The sequence below is a fragment of the Leiobunum rupestre genome, chromosome 3, assembly GCF_980474605.1.
Source record: "Leiobunum rupestre chromosome 3, qqLeiRupe1.1.hap1, whole genome shotgun sequence".
Taxonomy (NCBI): domain Eukaryota; kingdom Metazoa; phylum Arthropoda; class Arachnida; order Opiliones; family Sclerosomatidae; genus Leiobunum; species Leiobunum rupestre.
Genome location: NC_143386.1, coordinates 61,402,919 through 61,428,719, shown reverse-complemented (window position 1 = coordinate 61,428,719; position 25,801 = coordinate 61,402,919). Strand labels below are relative to the sequence as shown.

Here is a 25,801-nt window from a genome sequence, read left to right as displayed (position 1 = left end):
TTTCGGCAAGAGAGAGAAAAGAACGTTAATAGTTGAGAGTTAGTCCGAGAGCCGCTGTCTCGAAATATACCTTATGGAGTACATGAACAACATGTCACGGACATTTCCGTACACACAATCCCGCTGATTTGTTAAGAATACATTCCGACATATTACATTCACCCTGTACAAAAGGTCACGCCAAAAAGTAATAAAAATAATAAATAATCACAGCCCGATATAGAACATTCACTCTGTTAAAAAAATCGTATGAAATTAGACTACTCAATTGCAATACAGTCCCAAAATTTGCGGTTGGAAGTACTCAACATAGAATAGAGTCCGACATTAAACATTCAGCCGGCATAAAATTTCATACCAAAGAGTCCCAAACTGAGTTTATAATCACAGTCCAAATATAAGACATTCACGTGATTCGCTAATTGCGTAACCACGCGTGATCTTCGTGAATATTCGTGTAATCTTTGTAGGCAAACGAAGTTTCAATAAATTTCTTATCGAGTGCCGTTGATGACCAATCCCCGACTTAAAAGTAACTTTTGTTTTTGGGGCCGAAAACTACTACGATTAATAACAACGGTGCTGCTTTTACGTAGTTATACAGAGGGAAATAATTCCAATCGAAGGACGTATAAATTACATTTCTATTGAGTGCCGTTGAGGACTTTTCACTAAGTCCTTTTGGAGCCAGCTCACCGCTAACGACACCGTAAGAGTGAAAATAACAGCTTCAATTCCTCTATAATAAGTGAGGCTAATAATCCCTCATTAACCAGAGGGGTGAGGCTAACCATTCCTCTATTACAAGAGGGGTGAGGCTAACCATTCCTCTATTACAAGAGGGGTGAGGCTAACCATTCCTCTATTACAAGAGGGGTGAGGCTAACCATTCCTCTATTACAAGAGGGGTGAGGCTAACCATTCCTCTATTACAAGAGGGGTGAGGCTAACCATTCCTCTATTACAAGAGGGGTGAGGCTAACCATTCCTCTATTACAAGAGGGGTGAGGCTAACAATTCCTCTATTACAAGAGGGGTGAGGCTAACCATTCCTCTATTACAAGAGGGGTGAGGCTAACAATTCCTCCTCAACAAGAGTGGTGAGGCTAAAAACGGATTTAGGTAATACCATAACTGTATAATATTTTTGTTACATAAGTGTGACACTTCCTATTCTTCACATGTAAACGATTTAGTGAGAGCTATTCACAAGACAGACTGCATTACGGGCTTCGTCGCCGTTTTGCGTCTGCTTACTAACGCGTCACACGTAGCCTTTGACAGCACCTCGATGGGGGAAGATTTGCTTCTTGTGATGACGTCACTCGGTTACTAACTCTCAGTAAAATATTCCCCAAAGTGACAAATTTATGGAACAATATTATAGACTTATGGTATTACGACTAAAGTTTCCCGAAGTGAGTTGACCAGTAGTTAGTAGATGAATTGTGGTCTGCCAATATGAAACCGTTAAAAAAAGCTTGAAATGCTATTAGAGATCTCTCACAATCTTTCCTAACGTAATTCGAGCACTAAAGATGTAATTAAGGTATGAAGATGACAAGATTGAAGAATGACCCATTTTCCGTTTGATATATATTTCAGGACACCGAAATAAAATAGCGAGGATAGCAGATTCAAATCTAACCACTAATTGGTTAGTTATAATAGATGGTTACGCTTGATTCTATTGTTTAAACGTTTATCTCGTCTACACTATGTAGCCGTGAGAGGTAAATTTGTTCGCCGTGACGTCAGCAGCTGCACGCGAACCTGACACCGATTTAATCCGTAGCTACATGTTCCGTAGCTCTGAGAACAATAGGAGAGAACAACATTTTCCTCTGTTCGCGAAAAACACTCGTCGTTCGTAGAGGTCGGATATGGTTAACTTTTATTCAATAGATAAAGCTCTCAAAATTATTCGTAAATTGTTTTGATCAAGTAATTTATATTTCTGTATTATCCGATTATTTTTTTGATAAATTTGTAAAATTAATCGGAAAAACGACGTTTTTTTCGATAAAAAGCTCAAATTTTACGAATAATACATGTTTTTTAATCATTTTCCGAAATATTAACCGGTAAAATTCTTAGTTTACATTTTTTTCCCGAAAAAATCTATTTAAACATGGCTAATGATTAACCGTCCCCGACCTCTAGTCGTTCGAAAGAGGTAGCTCATGAACGCCACGTCGAAATGATTGGAATAGACCACTCTCGGCGCGGAAAGCGCTAAATGTAAAAAAATAAGCCCTCCGCTCGCGCTAAGCTCGCTCGTCGCGCCGTAAGTCAAGCTGAGGTTAGAGAGAACTCGCTCTGCGTAACGAGAGCGACACGCCTCTCGCTCGCATTAAAACGATCTCTTAAAAATCGGCTACTCATGTTCACGCGAACTTTTAGGAGTATTGTAGTTTTCGCTGTTAGCAAGCTTAGTAAAATATATTTTTGTTTGCTTACTTTTTGAGTAAACGTGAGAAGGATAAGATTTTTTATCTTAATCTTTAAGCGACATTATTTATTTATGAACACTCGCATCTTTTGCCCACCTCTGGTAGAACCAAATGTACAAACGAAATTTTTCACGGTTTGCTAGTTACTTTAAATAAGCCGTATTAATTTACAATTATTATACGGCCGTTTCAGTGGGCAGAAATTTCAAACAGACTCCTTAACGTAATAAACGGTGATTAACATAGTGATCACTTGCTTGAAGTGAGAACTTCGATTTAGGTATCACAGTTTTGCCACAAACATACCCTTGGAGATCAGACTCTGTTAGCAGTGTCCATTTTATCAATTCACGATGGGTAAGATAACGTTTTCGTATCCGTATATAGAAGATAGATATTGAACTGAAGATATATTGAATAGACGATAGATATTGAATATAAGATAATATTGAATTGAAGATAGATATTGAATTGAAGATAGATATTGAACTGAAGATAGATATTGAATAGAAGATATATTGAACTGAAGATATATTGAATAGACGATAGATATTGAACTGAAGATATATTGAATAGACGATAGATATTGAATAGAAGATAATATTGAATTGAAGATAGATATTGAATTGAAGATAGATATTGAACTGAAGATAGATATTGAATAGAAGATATATTGAACTGAAGATATATTGAATAGACGATAGATATTGAACTGAAGATATATTGAATAGACGATAGATATTGAACTGAAGATATATTGAATAGACGATAGATATTGAATAGAAGATAATATTGAATTGAAGATAGATATTGAATTGAAGATAGATATTGAACTGAAGATAGATATTGAATAGAAGATATATTGAATTGAAGATATATTGAATAGACGATAGATATTGAACTGAAGATATATTGAATAGACGATAGATATTGAACTGAAGATATATTGAATAGACGATAGATATTGAATAGAAGATAATATTGAATTGAAGATAGATATTGAATTGAAGATAGATATTGAACTGAAGATAGATATTGAATAGAAGATATATTGAATTGAAGATATATTGAATAGACGATAGATATTGAACTGAAGATATATTGAATAGACGATAGATATTGAACTGAAGATATATTGAATAGACGATAGATATTGCATATAAGATAATATTGAATTGAAGATAGATATTGAATTGAAGATAGATATTGAACTGAAGATAGATATTGAATAGAAGATATATTGAACTGAAGATATATTGAATAGACGATAGATATTGAACTGAAGATATATTGAATAGACGATAGATATTGAACTGAAGATAGATATTGAATTGAAGATATATTGAATTGAAGATATATTGAATTGAAGATAGATTGAATTGAAGATATATTGAATTGAAGATATATTGAATTGAAGATAGATTGAATTGAAGATATATTGAATTGAAGATAGATTGAATTGAAGATAGATTGAATTGAAGATATATTGAATTGAAGATATATTGAATTGAAGATATATTGAATTGAAGATATATTGAATTGAAGATATATTGAATTGAAGATATATTGAATTGAAGATATATTGAATTGAAGATATATTGAATTGAAGATATATTGAATTGAAGATATATTGAATTGAAGATATATTGAATTGAAGATATATTGAATTGAAGATATATTGAATTGAAGATATATTGAATTGAAGATATATTGAATTGAAGATATATTGAATTGAAGATATATTGAATTGAAGATATATTGAATTGAAGATATATTGAATTGAAGATATATTGAATTGAAGATATATTGAATTGAAGATATATTGAATTGAAGATATATTGAATTGAAGATATATTGAATTGAAGATATATTGAATTGAAGATATATTGAATTGAAGATATATTGAATTGAAGATATATTGAATTGAAGATATATTGAATTGAAGATATATTGAATTGAAGATAGATTGAATTGAAGATATATTGAATTGAAGATATATTGAATTGAAGATATATTGAATTGAAGATATATTGAATTGAAGATATATTGAATTGAAGATATATTGAATTGAAGATATATTGAATTGAAGATATATTGAATTGAAGATATATTGAATTGAAGATATATTGAATTGAAGATATATTGAATTGAAGATATATTGAATTGAAGATATATTGAATTGAAGATATATTGAATTGAAGATATATTGAATTGAAGATATATTGAATTGAAGATATATTGAATTGAAGATATATTGAATTGAAGATATATTGAATTGAAGATATATTGAATTGAAGATATATTGAATTGAAGATATATTGAATTGAAGATATATTGAATTGGAGATATATTGAATTGAAGATATATTGAATTGAAGATATATTGAATTGAAGATATATTGAATTGAAGATATATTGAATTGGAGATATATTGAATTGGAGATATATTGAATTGGAGATATATTGAATTGAAGATATATTGAATTGAAGATATATTGAATTGAAGATATATTGAATTGAAGATATATTGAATTGAAGATATATTGAATTGAAGATATATTGAATTGAAGATATATTGAATTGAAGATATATTGAATTGAAGATATATTGAATTGAAGATATATTGAATTGAAGATATATTGAATTGAAGATATATTGAATTGAAGATATATTGAATTGAAGATATATTGAATTGAAGATATATTGAATTGAAGATATATTGAATTGAAGATATATTGAATTGAAGATATATTGAATTGAAGATATATTGAATTGAAGATATATTGAATTGAAGATATATTGAATTGAAGATATATTGAATTGAAGATATATTGAATTGAAGATATATTGAATTGAAGATATATTGAATTGAAGATATATTGAATTGAAGATATATTGAATTGAAGATATATTGAATTGAAGATATATTGAATTGAAGATATATTGAATTGAAGATATATTGAATTGAAGATATATTGAATTGAAGATATATTGAATTGAAGATATATTGAATTGAAGATATATTGAATTGAAGATATATTGAATTGAAGATATATTGAATTGAAGATATATTGAATTGAAGATATATTGAATTGAAGATATATTGAATTGAAGATATATTGAATTGAAGATATATTGAATTGAAGATATATTGAATTGAAGATATATTGAATTGAAGATATATTGAATTGAAGATATATTGAATTGAAGATATATTGAATTGAAGATATATTGAATTGAAGATATATTGAATTGGAGATATATTGAATTGAAGATATATTGAATTGAAGATATATTGAATTGAAGATATATTGAATTGAAGATATATTGAATTGAAGATATATTGAATTGGAGATATATTGAATTGGAGATATATTGAATTGAAGATATATTGAATTGAAGATATATTGAATTGAAGATATATTGAATTGAAGATATATTGAATTGAAGATATATTGAATTGAAGATATATTGAATTGAAGATAGATATTAAATGGAAGATAGATAATGAATAAAAGATAGATATTGAATTGGAGGTATATTAAATAAAATATATATTGCATATAAGATAGATATTGAATAAAAGAGATATTGAATAAATAAATAGATAGATATTAAATGGAGGATAGATATTATATAGAAGATGGATATTGAATAGAAATTAGGTATTGCATAGAAGATAGATATTATATAGAATATAGATATTGAATAGAAGATAGGTATTGCATAGAAGATAGATATTTCATAGAAGAAAGGTATTGAATAGTAGATAGGTATTGAATAGTAGATAGGTATTGAATAGTGAAGATAGGTATTGAATAGAGAAGATAGGTATTGAATACTTGATAGGTATAGAATAGAGAAGATAGGTATTGAATAGTAGATAGGTATTGAATAGTAGATAGGTATTGAATAGTAGATAGGTATTGAATATATAGACAAGATAGGTATTGAATAGAGAAGATATGTATTGAATAGTAGCTACATAGATATTGAATAGTAGATAGGTATTGAATAGATAAGATAGGTATTGCGTAGAAGATTGGTATTGAATAGAATGGGAGGGACCAAGTTAGCGATGCTTAAGATCGTCTATTGAAAGGTCGAGCTCGTTATGTTTATATAGTAGTTATGAGATGTTAGTATATTTTTGAGATTAACATTTTGAAGGTCGAGATTACCATATAGTATAGATATTAAATGCTAGTATTATTTAATTGATTGATTGATATTGATTTGGGTAACCCTTCCAATCGTCTTTGCTTAGACGGAAGCTCAACAAGTATGAAGTAGTAAATTCATACAAAACATTGTACACGGCAAGTTAACTTGTACTAGAATCTACAGTACTTGGCAACAATTCACACAGTCCTGATGAACCCCGAAAGTTTAAAACCGATCTACTGTTGGAATTTCTGTCTCTATTAGTAAACTTAGTTAATGTCTTTATGGGCGTGTAAGGTACGCAATTAATTTTAACTCTTAGATGGGAACATTTATATTTTATATATTTCTGGTGTAAAGAATCAAATAATACCATTATAGAACCCTTTTCTAATTATGGGATCACTGGGAGTGATATAGACCCCTAATGCCCCAGTTCATAGTATGACGTTGAAACTCCTACAAAATAAAAGAGCAATATATAGTATAGGAGTCAATGTCGTTTAAAATCATTGGAATAGGAATTGTAACCGGTATAAAGAAAACAGAAAAATAATCTCACGAATTAAATACCGTTATTTATGTAGGTAGCGCTCATGGTTTTAAAAAATAGCCACGTGTATTTGTACGCGACAAAATTTGGTAAACCGACTCCTTAGTCCTTACCCTGATTAGGAACTAGGAGTAAAAATACAGCTAACCTTTTAACACACTAATAGCGTTTTCCATTTGACTGCTCTCGAGCGCTCTAGATCGCTCTGATCAACATTTTATGTTCCATTTGCGTGCTCGGATCTACTCCAACCAAGTTTATCGTGTTCCATTTGCCGCTCTCTGGGGCTCCGAGATCGTCCAAAAAGATCCACCGATTTCGACAGATCAACGGAACGAGATCGAGATCGGAGCAAATTTTTGCGTGTTAATTTTAGATTTTTTTGGCCAAATAGGCAGACCAAATTCAAATTACTAGCAGACGAAAAACAACAAAGTGCGGGAATATTTTATTGGATTGTTCCATTTGCGCGGTTTTAGGTTTTACTCTAGTCGATTGAAGCGATATTTATGACGTGAGAGACAGATTATTTTAAAACCAATTTCATTGGACATTCGTATACGTAGATCCTTTTAGTGCGGGGGCGAGCCGGTAGTTTTCCCTACGACAACGGCAGACGCCCAGGGCTACAGCCAATGAAAAGCGTACCACGATAATCGCGCGTCTTTTTGCGTCTCACTCTTCTTGTGTAGGGTGCGTTTAGATAGTAATTAACGGAAAAAATTACATTTAAAGAAAAACTCGATAAATATTTTTAAAATAAGTTGAAATGTATCTCACGTCGCTTCGCTTTTATAATTATCTTTAAAAGGGGTAATTATTTGGGCAATTAATTATGGATCAGGTTTCGAAACGACAGATTTTAAAGATTGCGAGGGTTGGGCAATCGAAAGTAGGCCTGATACGCCGACTTCTCGCATGCGAAAATGAGACCTAACAATTATAAAATCCCAGTTAATACGTGTTTCGTCTTTTACGAACATTTACTAAAAATCGGCACCAAGGTGATTCATTAGAATTCCGTAATAGGGTATGGTTAGGTGGAATTGTTTTGAGCTTCTAGTTTAGCGTTGGCTAACCCGTAAAGTGAAGTGGTGTACCGTTCGGAAAACGAGTTTTTCACTAATTCTAAACACCCAGTAGAAATCCAAGGCGGCACTAACACATTAAGCCCTCGGACAGGAATGGGGTATAAAGGTACGTGTTGAAAATATGCACATTTCATTCAAATAATCTAACCGAACAAGATATATTGGAGTGTTAAATAATTAGCTAGTTTACTCGAACTAATTTTATAAAATATCTTTAAAGAATTTTAATAACGGTGGTAGTAATCGGGTATTAGTTTATGCTTCAAAAAAATTAATTATTCCAAAATGAAAAACGCGAAGAATTTAAATTGTTCTGTTAAGAGCGTTTCGGTATTTTACTTCGTGATGCTAAATTATTATTTTCGGGAATACACCGTTTGGAGAAATTAACGAAACTTCTATGAATGTAGAAATACTTTTAGTTAGACCAAAAAATAATCAGCTAGGCTAATACCCAATGCACCAACTTAGGCCCGAGTCATCGATGCCTTAAACCCAAATAAAAGTGATAAGATTATTATTTGATATTGAAATATTTACACCTCCTCTAAGTAAATGTCACGTACCAGAACAATTAGCAGGCGTCATTAACCGTAAATGGAATAATTATATTAGGTGGATGATGAAAAACACGCTTCCAATTGCACCTGTTTAAATATTCATTGATACAAGAAAAATATGGACGTCACGGACATCATAGGCCATTTCGGCCCATTTCAGTTAAGATTATTGTCCGTGTTATGCCTTCGAGCTGTCTCAGCCGCCTTCGTGATAGCCATGTTCCAAGTCATATCATTCGACCTCGCCTTCACCTGCAACGATGACTTACTGTCCAATTCGTACTGGTCGAGCGACGTAAATTGCCATCCGGGGTTCCAGACGATCAACGAAACTTCGAAATCCGAACTGTGTCTCAATTGTCAGAGTTTCAAATTCATGAACTGCTCCTTGCACGAATCCGTAGTTCAAGAGGTTGGTTATTAGTTGCAAAGTTTGAATCGCTGGTTAACGCAACTTCTTTTAAACAGTGGGATTTGGTGTGCGACAGAGAAGGGTACATCTCAATCGGGTACTTGGCGCTCACTCTGGGAAATTTCTTGGCGTACATACCAGCGGGAAAAATGGCTGATAAGTAAAGTATAACATTAGCTTTTACGCAGGGCCGTCACCAATCTATCATTCGTTTAGCCCACCCTCCAAAATTATCCGATCACCAATTTACAGTAATTAGCTCTACCTGTAATATCGCGATTCGATTTTGGCACCTGCTCAAAAAATCAAGTTCCCAAAGACGATTGAAATCTGATCAAAATCCGAGCTTGCGCTGTTCACCAAACTTCCTCTATGGGGATTTTCAAACTGACCAACGAAACAAATCAGTAAAAGCTAGGCTTTTTTGGCTGTTCGTTTAATTCTTCTATGGGTATTTCCAACAGGCCTAAGAAAAAAATCAGTAAAAGCTAGGCTTTTTTTGGCTGTTCGTTGAATTCTTCTATAGGTATTTCCAACAGGCCTAAGAAACAAATAAGTAAAAGCTGGGCTTTTTTTTTAATGTTCGTTGAATTCTTCTATGGGTATTTCCAACAGGCCTAAGAAACAAATAAGTAAAAGCTGGGCTTTTCTTTAATGTTCGTTGAATTCTTCTATGGGTATTTCCAACAGGCCTAAGAAACAAATAAGTAAAAGCTGGGCTTTTTTTTTAATGTTCGTTGAATTCTTCTATGGGTATTTCCAACAGGCCTAAGAAACAAATAAGTAAAAGCTGGGCTTTTCTTTAATGTTCGTTGAATTCTTCTATGGGTATTTCCAACAGGCCTAAGAAACAAATAAGTAAAAGCTGGGCTTTTTTTTTAATGTTCGTTGAATTCTTCTATGGGTATTTCCAACAGGCCTAAGAAACAAATAAGTAAAAGCTGGGCTTTTTTTTTAATGTTCGTTGAATTCTTCTATGGGTATTTCCAACAGGCCTAAGAAACAAATAAGTAAAAGCTGGGCTTTTTTTTTAATGTTCGTTGAATTCTTCTATGGGTATTTCCAACAGGCCTAAGAAACAAATAAGTAAAAGCTGGGCTTTTTTTTTAATGTTCGTTGAATTCTTCTATGGGTATTTCCAACAGGCCTAAGAAACAAATAAGTAAAAGCTGGGCTTTTCTTTAATGTTCGTTGAATTCTTCTATGGGTATTTCCAACAGGCCTAAGAAACAAATAAGTAAAAGCTGGGCTTTTTTTTTAATGTTCGTTGAATTCTTCTATGGGTATTTCCAACAGGCCTAAGAAACAAATAAGTAAAAGCTGGGCTTTTCTTTAATGTTCGTTGAATTCTTCTATGGGTATTTCCAACAGGCCTAAGAAACAAATAAGTAAAAGCTGGGCTTTTCTTTAATGTTCGTTGAATTCTTCTATGGGTATTTCCAACAGGCCTAAGAAACAAATAAGTAAAAGCTGGGCTTTTCTTTAATGTTCGTTGAATTCTTCTATGGGGATTTCCAACAGGCCTAAGAAACAAATAAGTAAAAGCTGGGCTTTTCTTTAATGTTCGTTGAATTCTTCTATGGGTATTTCCAACAGGCCTAAGAAACAAATAAGTAAAAGCTGGGCTTTTTTTTTAATGTTCGTTGAATTCTTCTATGGGTATTTCCAACAGGCCTAAGAAACAAATAAGTAAAAGCTGGGCTTTTCTTTAATGTTCGTTGAATTCTTCTATGGGTATTTCCAACAGGCCTAAGAAACAAATAAGTAAAAGCTGGGCTTTTTTTTTAATGTTCGTTGAATTCTTCTATGGGTATTTCCAACAGGCCTAAGAAACAAATAAGTAAAAGCTGGGCTTTTCTTTAATGTTCGTTGAATTCTTCTATGGGTATTTCCAACAGGCCTAAGAAACAAATAAGTAAAAGCTGGGCTTTTCTTTAATGTTCGTTGAATTCTTCTATGGGTATTTCCAACAGGCCTAAGAAACAAATAAGTAAAAGCTGGGCTTTTCTTTAATGTTCGTTGAATTCTTCTATGGGTATTTCCAACAGGCCTAAGAAACAAATAAGTAAAAGCTGGGCTTTTCTTTAATGTTCGTTGAATTCTTCTATGGGTATTTCCAACAGGCCTAAGAAAAAAATCAGTAAAAGCTAGGCTTTTTTTGGCTGTTCGTTGAATTCTTCTATAGGTATTTCCAACAGGCCTAAGAAACAAATAAGTAAAAGCTGGGCTTTTTTTTTAATGTTCGTTGAATTCTTCTATGGGTATTTCCAACAGGCCTAAGAAACAAATAAGTAAAAGCTGGGCTTTTCTTTAATGTTCGTTGAATTCTTCTATGGGGATTTTCAAAAAGGAAAATAAACAAATCAGTAAAAGCTAAGCTTTATTGACTGTTCGTCAAATTCCTCTAAGGGTATTTGCAACAGGCATGCGAAACAAATCAGTAAAAGCATTAATGTATTCATTTCAACCATAAATATCGAGCTAAGCTAAGTTAATACAAAAGGCACGAACCTAGGCCCAAGTCATCGAGTTTCCGGGATTGCGCGATTTAACCGGTGAAGAAAATGACTACATGTAAACGCAAAAAATCAAACGGGCCTCGAAATTTTTACCACCAGGGGCCTCTAATCGGCTTAATCCGCCTCTGGCGAGCTTGAGTGCCAAGTCCGTAAGCTGCAAGATAATGTTTTATCTTTGGGTGCTCTTTTTTGAAAATTGCGCCTTTAAAAACCGGAAGAGGAATATGGCCATCTATTGATCAGACAATGATGTTACTCGGATGTTTTTTATTTTTAAATGCCAACCGCTTTAATAGGCGATTGCATAAATTGCAAGGTATACTGGGTAAAATTTCTTTCGGGAAACATTGAGCTCCATCAAACGGAAGAAACCTTTAAAAATAGTCAAGTGTTTATAAAATTGCTTTAAAGTTTACCGTTAAACTTTAATCAATTAAAGTTTAACTGATAAAGAAAGTCATACTTAAAATTTGGTGATAAGTTATGTTTTTAAATATTTTTAACTTTTTTAATAGAAAAACAGATTAATTTGTTAAACTTAATTTAACGACGACTCTGACATTAGTATTACTATTGTGATAGTAATGTTAAGTTTCTGACTAGTAAATTGTAAAGAAATGAAAGACTTAGACTAGAACATTTCACACGGAGCTCGGGTTAGGCTTAAAGACTTCGGAGTTCAAACTGATTTTAATTTATTTTCGATACTAATCAAATGAATTATTATTGCAATACTCATATCAACTCTGTGAAAGTATTGTTAATACTTCGATGTTTATTAACTAGTATTTTATGATAAACAACAATCATTTCCTGAATCCTGATACACTACTGTGGCTGTCAATGAAATGTTAAACGCACTCTCGCAAGCTCAAAATTTGTGATAGCGTCGAGTTCGGGACTACTTATTTTCTTTCAATTTTTTCCATTAGATAGTGGCGGCAATACTCCTTTTTGGCCAGAAAATGGGGCGGAAAAGGGGAAGGGACGTGAGCATGCGCCAAACATATTCTTGTTTCTTTTAGACGCCACAAAGAATATACACCCCTAAGGGTAAAAACCAGGAGTAATATATATATATAACGTTGATCTAAATCATCCTTGTAAAAACAGTTTTCTTTCTCCCCTCTTACCGTATCGGACATTTTATGGAAAGGTCTATTTGACCACGGCCAACCCCGATCGCGGAAGCGCGTTATAGAAGTTGGCAGTACTATGAAAAATTTCCGGGAACATTTTAACAAGTTAGCTAAGACCAAAACAATTGTCTCAGTAACATTGACTTCGAGTATAGCTGCATAAAAATGTCGCGACGGCGAGTGCACTGGACGTAAAAAATATCAGTTAGACCAAGTACAATTTTACGACTAAAAGAAGTTTCACTAATTTCATCACAATGTAAAGTTCGCGCGTAGAGAAAACGTAAGCAATTATTTTGAAAAACAATTTAACACGTTTACGTGATGCCAACGGGATGACAAAAAGGGGCCGTCACCCGGGTTTTTTCCCCTAGTGGAAAATCTGCTATTATAACCCTTTGAGCAGTTTCTTTCGGCCTCTATCAAACAAAAACTAAACAGTACCGTCAAATTCACGACCCAAATATGATGTTGTCGAAAACTCTACTAACTCACTCTAAAACTTCGTTTCCACTACCGTGCGTGGTAATGTATTTTTCTTTACTCGCGTAAAAACGTTTCAACGTCCCAAAGTTGCGTGCTAGAGGGAATGAAGGCTAAGCCGCTTGACCAAAAACTCTGTTCTATCATAAGTAACATAACAATAGTGGGTATGACACTGCCTATTAATTTAACGCTTATGTTTTTACCGAAACGTTTTTCAACACTGACAAACTTTCCCAGCTCCGACTGAGAATTCACCTTGGACATATTTAAACGCTAAGGGGCTCCGTGCTGAGCCACGTTTGCTCAATAGCTCTAAAATCCAGTTCGGTGATAATTTTTGCTAATTGTCATACTTATTGTTATGTTTGGTTGTGTTTCCTAGAAATACTCGTAAGCCAGGGGCGAGGGCTAACTACTTCCTTAAATTATGTACACCGATTACATCGAGTACAGCCTTCGGTAGTGCAAAGTCTATAATTGATTACGTAATCACTTTAGTACAGTCAAAGCTACAGTCTTGTACACCGATTACCGGTAGTGATCAGCCACCAAATGAATGATTGTATGAAAAGATTGTTTTATATTTAAAAAGAATTAAAGGAAATTCTATTTAAACGCTAGTCGTTAATTTTAAAAACCGGAAGTAGTATTTCCGATTAAATCAATTAGTCAACTATAATATAGAAATTGTACCCCATTAACTTTTTTCCCTGCTGGTGACGGGATTGTATCGATGATATATTTAATGGCAAGTTAAATAATAAGAATAAACGAAAGACGACTCGAATGTCGGGTTCAATAAAAGACGAGGCGAATGTCGGGTTTCACGAAAGACAAGACGAATGGCGGATTGATTAAAAGATGAGACGAATTTCGGATTGAATAATAGACGAGACAAATGTCGTATTGAATAATAGACGAAACGAATGCCGTGTTGCATGATAAATGAAACGAATGTAGGTGACGAAAGACGAGATGAATGTCGGGTCAAAAGAAAGACGAATATAAAATTATAGTTAATTAGATAAGGTGTTGCTTATTAATTAAGTCTCTATTGACTTGGTCCTTCTAAACCCTCAAAATTGTATTTTATACTTGTGGAAAAAAATAAACTTGAACTTGAACTTCATTGAAATAATGTAGGTACGGTCGGAGACCCCTCACCATCATCGGTCAAATATTCGTTATTTTAACAACGCTGGCTTGTTCACTGTCCAGTTCAGCGGAGATGTTCATGATCAATAGAGTGCTGACAGGCATCGCATTTGGTCTCACTCAGAATCCCCTCTTATGCTTGTGTCAGTAACAAATTCAAACCTTCAAAATGATATCTTCAATTCTGATAAGTTTCTTCCAGTTTTAGAATCAGTTGGACCCGAATACCGGGACTTCCTAGTGTTCAGTTTCGCCGGAGCCTTTGGCATTGGCATGATGACTTTAGCCGGGGCTTCTTACATGATACCGCAGTGGCGGACCTTGTATCACGTCGCAAATTTATTCATCCATTCTCCTTTGCTTCTCCTATTATGGTAAAGATGTTTGTAAATTATGATGGCCACGGGGCTACAAAAACTTAATAATAATCTTTTGAAAAAGGTTCGTACCAGAGTCCATCAGATGGCTCTTGACCGTTGGCAAAAACGATCGAGCCGAACCACTAATGGTTAAGCAAGCGGCCAGTAACGGCATACAAGTGATAAATTCTAGATCCGTCATGGATTTGGTCAAAAAGAAAATAACTATGGTAAGACGATTAAGCGTATGTTTATAATCACGTTAGAAGTGTGTCAGTCCCATATCTACCACAAGTAAGTTTCTTGCTGCGAGCCCATGTTAGAATGACCAATAATGTTTGGGGCACTGTCGTTCGTTCGAGACGCTTATATTTTAGGTATGACGTCAATTCTACGTCATTCCATAGAACTGACATACTTATGCTACAAAATTAAAAACTCTTTCTGGAAACTTACAAATTATCTTGGTTACCAAACAGGATGAGGTTCGAAAGAGTCCAACGATAGTGGAACTGTGTCGAAATTTTCATCTGAGGAAGACATCCTTCATCATTTACACATCTTTGTAAGTGGTAAAGTAAGCCGACTGACTAGTAATTAACAATGATTTTTTTATTTTCGTCCAGCGCCCTGACTGTCTTTACGTATCACGGATTCATGATGACCATCGGACATTTAGGAGGCTCTCTTCACATGAACGTCTTCTTCACGGGTCTGGTGGAGTTGCCGGTGGTGGCCGGGTATTTCCTAGTCGTCAAATTATTAGACAGGCGGCGTGGACTACTCTTCTGCTTCTTTGTCAGCGGAATCCTCTTCCTCGTGACACTGACAATACCGAACGGTTCGTACCCACATGTTTATAATTACGAATCCATAAGTGTGACCATTGAATTGGGAATACTACTGCTAGAATTACAATTACGATTTCGGTTGCCATGGTTACGCGGGACCTGTTCTGATAAGACTGTACGAAATACATCTTTATAATTAGGTGGTAGCGCCATCTATATTTTGTAAAGTTGTATGGCTAAAAATAAATAATTATTAGGTAACTCACCGTAACTTGAGTTAAAAAGGATCCTGTTGACAGAATAAAATTATTTTTAAACAACTTCAAAGGTTTGTTTGTTACGAGTAATCATACATTTCAATTTCGCATCAGATTCGCGAAAATAATTCAATTGCAATATAGTTGCCACCACTAGAGACAGATGCCGCCACGGTAGAACGATAAAGTTGATAAAGTCTCCTTATTGAACGAAATTGGTCCCGCGCCAGCCAGATTTAGTTGTACCTCTATTTATTCCCAACTCAATGAGTGTGACCATAGACGCTTCGATAAAACCCGTTCAACGATTTGCCAATAAGTAGTAATACAGTGAGCCAGGACATACTAGAACTATGGTGCCTTGGGTATTAGCTTAGCTTATTATTATACTTGTAAAAACCTTTTATTTTAAAGCGTGCTGCTTAATAATTCAATATGGAAGGGCTCGTTCAATTTCTCACGCGCGTCCTGAAAGAAAAAAAAATGCGCGGTTGCTGCCATCTAGGAGCAACAAACACAGCACCCCACACAAGGAGAACGCGACCCGTCAAAAATCGTGCATTTTCTTGTGTACATTTTCATTGGTTAGACGCTTTAGTGCCTCCTGCGGTCGGAAGGGCAAAATACGGAAATTGTCTTTCCCCCCGCCCATAAAACGTTCAGCGTAAAGGCTCGACCAATGATATTTGTCCGCAACACTGCGTTAGCGTGTTTAAAGGCTAGCTGCATTATATTTGTGTTTGTTGCTCCTAGCTATCATCTTTAGCCTTACAAATAAAACTAACATAAACGTGTGACTATTTTATTCAGTGACTCTCACATGCGCGTAGGAGAGGGAAGAGAAAAAGACAGAGGCATTTATTGAAGCGGATATTGACTATCTTTCGCGTGTTCAATGTTTACTGAAATATTTTTGGTGGACTTCAGACCAAGTCATTAGGCTTAATACGCGCTCTTTGCCCCGTCGTTATAGTTATCCTTAAGTGGGAATATGCTTACTCCACCGTACATTTATGCTACACCGGTCCATCTTTTTGAATTATCGACTAAGACGGTTATTAAGTTACGTAATATTTTTCCCTAGGGGCACTTACCTTTTTGGGTATGACGTCATTTATACGTCAACTAACTGACACACCAAGAATGTTTTTATTTATACTTAACTTGGACGATTTATGCTTAGGACGATTTAGGCTTAGGACGATTTATGCTTAGGCCGATTTATACTTAGAAAGATTTATGCTTAAGACGATTTATGCTTATGACGATTTATGCTTAGGACGATTTATGCTTAGGACGATTTATGCTTAGGACGATTTAGGCTTAGGACGATTTAGGCTTAGGACGATTTAGGCTTATGACGATTTAGGCTTAGGACGATTTATGCTTAGGACGATTTATACTTATGACGATTTATGCTTTTGACGATTTATGCTTAGGACGATTTATGCTTTTGACGATTTATGCTTAGAACGATTTATGCTTAGGTCGATTTATGCTTTTGACGATTTATGCTTTTGACGATTTATGCTTAGGACGATTTATGCTTTTGACGATTTATGCTTTTGACGATTTATGCTTAGGACGATTTATGCTTTTGACGATTTATGCTTTTGACGATTTATGCTTAGGACGATTTATGCTTAGGACGATTTATGCTTTTGACGATTTATGCTTAGGACGATTTATGCTTAGGTCGATTTATGCTTTTGACGATTTATGCTTTTGACGATTTATGCTTAGGACGATTTATGCTTAGGACGATTTATGCTTTTGACGATTTATGCTTAGGACGATTTATGCTTAGGTCGATTTATGCTTTTGACGATTTATGCTTAGAACGATTTATGCTTAGGTCGATTTATGCTTTTGACGATTTATGCTTAGGACGATTTATGCTTTTGACGATTTATGCTTTGACGATTTATGCTTTTGACGATTTATGCTTAGGACGATTTATGCTTAGGACGATTTATGCTTTTGACGATTTATGCTTAGGACGATTTATGCTTTTGACGATTTATGCTTTTGACGATTTATGCTTAGGACGATTTATGCTTAGGTCGATTTATGCTTTTGACGATTTATGCTTAGAACGATTTATGCTTAGGTCGATTTATGCTTTTGACGATTTATGCTTAGGACGATTTATGCTTAGGACGATTTATGCTTTTGACGATTTATGCTTTTGACGATTTATGCTTAGGACGATTTATGCTTTTGACGATTTATGCTTAGGACGATTTATGCTTAGGTCGATTTATGCTTTTGACGATTTATGCTTAGAACGATTTATGCTTAGGACGATTTATGCTTTTGACGATTTATGCTTAGGACGATTTATGCTTAGGTCGATTTATGCTTTTGACGATTTATGCTTAGAACGATTTATGCTTAGGTCGATTTATGCTTTTGACGATTTATGCTTAGGACGATTTATGCTTTTGACGATTTATGCTTTGACGATTTATGCTTTTGACGATTTATGCTTAGGACGATTTATGCTTAGGACGATTTATGCTTTTGACGATTTATGCTTAGGACGATTTATGCTTTGACGATTTATGCTTTTGACGATTTATGCTTAGGACGATTTATGCTTAGGACGATTTATGCTTTTGACGATTTATGCTTAGGACGATTTATGCTTTTGACGATTTATGCTTTGACGATTTATGCTTTTGACGATTTATGCTTAGGACGATTTATGCTTTTGACGATTTATGCTTAGGACGATTTATGCTTAGGACGATTTATGCTTTTGACGATTTATGCTTAGGACGATTTATGCTTAGGACGATTTATGCTTTTGACGATTTATGCTTTTGACGATTTATGCTTAGGACGATTTATGCTTAGGACGATTTATGCTTTTGACGATTTATGCTTTTGACGATTTATGCTTAGGTCGATTTATGCTTTTGACGATTTATGCTTAGGACGATTTATGCTTAGGACGATTTATGCTTAGGACGATTTATGCTTTTGACGATTTATGCTTAGGTCGATTTATGCTTTTGACGATTTATGCTTAGGACGATTTATGCTTTTGACGATTTATGCTTTGACGATTTATGCTTTTGACGATTTATGCTTAGGACGATTTATGCTTAGGACGATTTATGCTTTTGACGATTTATGCTTAGGACGATTTATGCTTTGACGATTTATGCTTTTGACGATTTATGCTTAGGACGATTTATGCTTAGGACGATTTATGCTTTTGACGATTTATGCTTAGGACTATTTATGCTTTTGACGATTTATGCTTTGACGATTTATGCTTTTGACGATTTATGCTTAGGACGATTTATGCTTTTGACGATTTATGCTTAGGACGATTTATGCTTAGGACGATTTATGCTTTTGACGATTTATGCTTAGGACGATTTATGCTTAGGACGATTTATGCTTAGGACGATTTATGCTTTTGACGATTTATGCTTAGGTCGATTTATGCTTTTGACGATTTATGCTTAGGACGATTTATGCTTAGGACGATTTATGCTTTTGACGATTTATGCTTTTGACGATTTATGCTTAGGTCGATTTATGCTTTTGACGATTTATGCTTAGGACGATTTATGCTTAGGACGATTTATGCTTTTGACGATTTATGCTTAGGTCGATTTATGCTTTTGACGATTTATGCTTAGGACGATTTATGCTTAGGACGATTTATGCTTTTGACGATTTATGCTTTTGACGATTTATGCTTAGGACGATTTATGCTTTTGACGATTTATGCTTAGGACGATTTATGCTTAGGTCGATTTATGCTTTTGACGATTTATGCTTAGAACGATTTATGCTTAGGACGATTTATGCTTTTGACGATTTATGCTTAGGACGATTTATGCTTAGGTCGATTTATGCTTTTGACGATTTATGCTTAGGACGATTTATGCTTTTGACGATTTATGCTTTGACGATTTATGCTTTTGACGATTTATGCTTAGGACGATTTATGCTTAGGACGATTTATGCTTTTGACGATTTATGCTTAGGACGATTTATGCTTTTGACGATTTATGCTTAGGACGATTTATGCTTTTGACGATTTATGCTTAGGACGATTTTTAGCAGTTCTCTCAATCTCCCTTATGCTTGAAAATTTAGAATATTCTCTTTAAAAATAAAAACAAGCCCCTTACCTCATTGGTTCCCTATAGCTGACGTCTTCCTAAGCGATTGAAGCGCACGCCGGTGACTTTTTTCATCCCCCTCTCGTGCTAGTGGAACTTAGAACATAATTCTCGTGAATAGTCCGACATACTATTTTAGTATAAATATACACATTCGTGGAACACTTACGGAACACAATTATAAATTGATGGTACCAATGGACGATGCTATCTCAACCATAATATCGCTACTTTCTTCTTAAATTCTTTCAGATTTGAAGTGGTTGCGTTTAGCTGCGGCCATGATCGGTCGTTTGTTGCACGCTCTGGCCTACGCCATCTTGTACGTTTTCGCGGCGGAGTTGTTCCCGACGAATATAAGAGCCTTGGCCCTGAGCGGAGCCATGTCCGCGGGCAGAATCGGTGGGATGATATCGCCTTTAACCGACATCCTGGTCAGAATATGGTTAAAAACCAGAATGTATTCATTTCTACCATCAACATCTAATTTCTTTTGGTCAGACATTTTTGTCACAATGGTAACGCGTATCAAAAGAGATTTTGCGCGGCAAGGCTTAGTCAGAAATTTTATATCGTTAAGTTTTCATACGAATCTTTTTGATTAAACAGAAATTAGTTAAAATATCAATATTATCAATATTTGTTTACGATAATTAAGAAATGTCGTGCTAAAACGGGTATTTTCTAAGAATTACATGTAATTTCCGTGACCGGTTAGCGTGTGAAATCCCTGGTACCTTTCTTAGAACGCAGCCTGTGTGTTCGTCACTTTAACGTGTCTCCTCATTGGATTAAAACGCACAAAATGTAACCGCCCATCATTGATCAACAGATTAGAAAGAATATCAATACATGTGTATATCGATCATTCATGGTAGGAATGAACTCATTCGCGTTAAATCTGATTCAATTTGGGATTTAACGAATGAAAAATGGAACATTTCCAGGCGAGAGGTTACGGGCGAGAGGTGCCTATAGCTATGTTCGGGATTTTATCCATTGTGACCAGTTTCATTCTATTGTTGTTGCCAGAAACGAGAAATAAAACGTTGCCGGACACATTCGAAGATTCAGAAAAGTACCGTAATTTTTACATTTAACCTTTTATGGAAATTCAGACACATTAAGAAAGCGTGTACATGTATACATAAGCTCTCAATGTGTAAGTTGTGATCCAAAAGCATTATAGTCAATTGGCGCTCCTAGTGCACTGATTATGATATATGTGTGCACTGAATGTCATATCAGGGTTTACTAAATTGAAATCAGGGCACACTAAATTGACATCAGGGCGCATTAAATTGACATCAGCGTGCACTAAATTGACATCAGGACGCACTAATTTGACATCAGGGTGCATTGAATTGGTATCAGGGCGCACTAAATTGACACCAGGGTGCACTAAATTGGCATAAGGGTGCATTGAATGTCATATCAGGGTGCACTAAATCTATATCAGGGTTCATTGAATGTAATATCAGGGTACACTAAAATACTAAATTGATATTTGGTGCACTAAATTGATATCAGGGTGCATTGAATGTCAAATCAGGGTGCACTAAATTGAGATCAGGGTGCATTGAATTTCATATCAGGGTTTACTAAATTGAAATCAGGGCGCACTAAATTGACATCGGGGTGCACTAAATTGACATCGGGGTGCACTAAATTGACATCGGGGTGCACTAATTTGACATCGGGGTGCACTAATTTGACATCGGGGTGCATTGAATGTCATCTCAGGGTGCTCATATTGATATTATTGTGCATTGAATCAGTGGTGTAGTCCTAAAACAAATAGAACCGGGGTACGGCGAACTTCGATTTCGCGCGTAATCGAAATTGGCAATACCGGCCGCTATAAATGTACGTCCAACTTCGATTTTTAGAAAAATGATTTACGAAATAGAAGCAAGGCGCGCCCTGGAAAGGTGGAAAAAAAGAGGCAGGTCGTGCCCTGGCAAAATGGAAAAACCAAGGAGGGGCGGTGCCCTGCCTTTGAAAAAAAAAGCACCGGGGGGACGTCCTGGCCCGCCCTGGACCGACTACACCACTATTTGAATTGTCATATCAGGGTGCACTAAATTGACATCAGGGTGCATTTTATTGATATAAGGGTGCACTAATTTGACATCAGGGTGCATTGAATGTCATCTCAGGGTGCTCAAATTGACATCAGGGTGCATTTTATTGATATACGGGTGCACTAAATTGACATCAGGGTGCACTGAATGTCATATCAGGGAGCATTGAATTTGACATCGCGACGTATGGAATTTGCGATAAATGCGATCTATGTAAACACGTGAACTAAAAATGTCATTAAAAGTGTCTGAAATCTCAATTTCTCATAGCAGTTTTTTAAATATTTTGACCCTCAAAGTGCCCATCTCGGTCCTTAACGATACTGAATAATTCTTCTAGAATAGCGGCGGAACGTTTCGAGAACAGAGATTGTATTATTGCACAGGAACTGCTTTCGACACCATCGAAGAATTTATGAAAATCATAGAACTATGTAGATTTTAAACAACACCAAAAATCAAATGTTTTTCAATTTTGTAAAGCACGAAATAAACAGCTTTTTTAACAACGAACTTAACCACTTCTTTTTTGACCAGGAATTTCACCACTTCTTTCTATCAAAGAATTTAACCACTTCATTTTAACAATGAATTTAACCCCTTATTTTCAACAACGAATTAAAAAAATTGTTTTTTAAACCACGAATTAAAAACTTAGTTTTGTTAAAACCAAGAATTAAAATCCTAGTTTTTTTTAAAACCACGAATTAAAAACCTTGTTTTTTTAAAACCATGAATTAAAAACCTTTTTTTTTAAACCATGAATTTAAAAACGTTTTTTTTTAAAACCACGAATTCAAAACCTTGGTTTAAAAAAAACAGCAAATTAAACGCCTTGTTCTTTAAACCTCTAATTTAAAAACTTCTTTAAAAAATACAAGAATTAAACAACTTATTTTTATTCAAAATTTTGTTTTTATCCATGAATTAAACATGTTGTTTCATTTAAAACCACGAATTAAAAAACCATAATTATACCACTTTTTATAATCACCAATTAAACAACTGGCTTTTTTATTCAAACCACGATTGAAACAACTTGTTTTTTTATTAAAAACACGATTGAAACAACTTGTTTTTTTATTAAAAACACGATTGAAACAACTTGTTTTTTTATTAAAAACACGATTGAAACAAAGTGTTTAAAAAAAAAACAGGAATCGAATAAAATTTTTAAAAGCCACGAATTAAAGATCTTTTTTTTTAAATCCCCGAATTAAAGAACTTATTTTTTAAATTAAAGAATTAAACAACTGGATTTTAAGGCCACTAATTGAAGACCTTCTTTTTTAAGGCCACTAATTAAAGAACTTGTTTTTTCAAGCCACGAATAAATATCTTGTTTTTTAAGGCCACTAATTAAAGAACTTGTTTTTTCAAGCCACGAATAAATATCTTGTTTTTTAAGGCCACTAATTAAAGAACTTGTTTTTTCAAGCCACGAATAAATATCTTGTTTTTTAAGGCCACGAATTAAAGAACTTGTTTTTTCAAGCCACGAATAAATATTTTATTTTTTAAGGCCACGAATTAAAGAACTTGTTTTTTCAAGTCACGAATTAAATAACTTGTTTTTTTACAACACGAAATTTAAAGACAATTGAAAGTTGACATTAATTTAAAAACCACGCAACAGATGGCGCTAGGTTTCAAACGAAAAATATTTAAAATAATCGTTCAGCAAATCCATCCCAAGTGACTGTCACTGAAGCGAGACGACAGACGGGTGTTTTTTTTTAACTTAAAAAAATTCACGTTTTATTTTTTATTTTTTGTTCTAAAGAGATCCGGAAGTAAGAAAGGTGTTTTTTACTATCGAGTTTTACCACAACGAAAACAAGATAACGAAAAACGTAATTTAAAGTAATTCGAAAGGCAGAGGTACAACTGCATTGGGGATAAGACTGAAATTAAGGAGAACCGATTCAAAACATTAGTATAAATTTTAAATTGAAATTGATACGGACGACTTGAAATGAAAAACTTGGGGATTAAACTTCAGATAATTATTGTATAAAATGTTTGGAAAACAACATTCGTAATTTTTGGGAATTATACTATAAATTTTTTGGAGAATTATTAAAAATATTTGGAGAAATATTATAAATATTTGGATGATTTTTACAAATATTTGGAGAATTATTATAAATATTTGGAGAATTATATCATAAATATTTGGAGAATTATATTATAAATACTTGGAGAATTATATCATAAATATTTGGAGAATTATATTATAAATATTTGGAGAAAAATATTATAAATGTTTGGAGAATTATATTTTAAATGTTTGGAGAATTATATTTTAAATGTTTGGAGAATTATATTTTAAATGTTTGGAGAATTATATTTTAAATGTTTATATGATTATATAATAAAATGTTTATATGATTATATTTCAAATATTGATATGATTATATTTATAATGTTTGCAGTCTAATATATGATATGTTTGCAGTCTAATATATGATATGTTTGAAGGCTAATATTGAAATGTTTGCCCGCTAATATTTGAAATGTTTGCCCGCTAATATTTGAAATGTTTTTCTTTGTTTTCTTTAACCCTAAGATTTTTGTAATTTGTATAGTACTATACCGAAAAAAACCCCAAAAATAGAGAAAATCCAAGGGTTATACGTATAACCCTAGGATTTTCTCTATTTTTGTTTTTTTTTACCCTAGGATTTTCTCTATTTTTTCTGTGCTTTGTTTTTTTTTCCAACCCGAGGATTTTCTGTATTTGGTTTTCATATACTCTAGGATTTTCTCTGTTTTTATTTTTTTTACGCTAGGATTTTCTGTAAATTTGTTTTTTTACCCTAGGATTTTCTGTATTTTTGTTTTTTTTACCCTAGGATATTCTGTATTTTTGTTTTTTTTAACCCTAAGATTTTTGTATTTTTTGTAAAGTTTAACCTAGGATTTTCTGTATTTTTGTATAATTTAACCTATGATTTTCTGTATTTTTGTTTTCATTTCCCCTAGGATTTTCTGCGTGTTTGTTTTTTTTACCCTAGAATTGTCTTAAACATTTTTTAACTCTGGGATTTTAGGTATTTTTTAAACCTAGGATTTTCTGCTGTTTGTTTTAACCATAGAATTGTGGACTTTTGAAATTAATTGAATGATTGTTCAACTTCTATTTTCTGGATTAAAATGATAAAATGAATAAATTCGAAATCAGATTTACTTTAAACGATAATTTCATACATTTTTTTGTCCTGGGTTATTCGTAAGAACGACCCTCGATCGTGGAGTCCTCTTTTAAAAGTTTTATAAACGAGGGCATCTTAAGTTTGTATGAATTGTTTCAATAGCTCGAGCATCTGACGTTACTGCTCAACCAATAATTTCCCTCAAGTTTTAAATACAATTTTTAAACGTTGCAAACTAATCTGTTCAAATATTTGAAATATAATTCTCCAAACATTTGAAATATAATTCTACAATCATTTTAAATATGTATCCAAAGATTTGAAATATTGTTCTCCAATCATTTTAAATATGTATCCAAACATTTGAAATATTATTCTCCAATCATTTTAAATATAATTCTCCAAACATTTTAAACATAACTCTAAAAACATTTCTAATAAAATTTGTGTAAAATAAATCTTCAAATATTTCAAAATAA

At 33.6% G+C, this 25,801-nt stretch overlaps 1 protein-coding gene across 1 annotated transcript; it reads left to right on the top strand.

Moving 5' to 3' along the window:
* Positions 1–15,090: 15,090 nt before the first annotated feature.
* LOC149953700 (solute carrier family 22 member 3-like) lies at positions 15,091–22,586 on the top strand. The gene is made up of 6 exons (XM_090169835.1): positions 15,091–15,120; positions 15,370–15,455; positions 15,517–15,731; positions 20,336–20,517; positions 21,031–21,161; positions 22,508–22,586. The coding sequence occupies exons 1-6, from the start codon at positions 15,091–15,093 to the stop codon at positions 22,584–22,586; spliced, it is 723 nt and encodes a 240-aa protein (XP_090025961.1).
* The last annotated feature ends 3,215 nt before the right edge of the window (positions 22,587–25,801 follow it).

Excerpts from the sequence above, each read along its gene's own strand:
- LOC149953700 (XM_090169835.1), top strand. The coding sequence starts at position 15,091 with ATGGATTTGGTCAAAAAGAAAATAACTATG. Across the intron at positions 15,121-15,369 it reads TCAAAAAGAAAATAACTATG|GATGAGGTTCGAAAGAGTCC; the intron begins GTAAGACGATTA and ends GTTACCAAACAG. Across the intron at positions 15,732-20,335 it reads GACACTGACAATACCGAACG|ATTTGAAGTGGTTGCGTTTA; the intron begins GTTCGTACCCAC and ends AAATTCTTTCAG.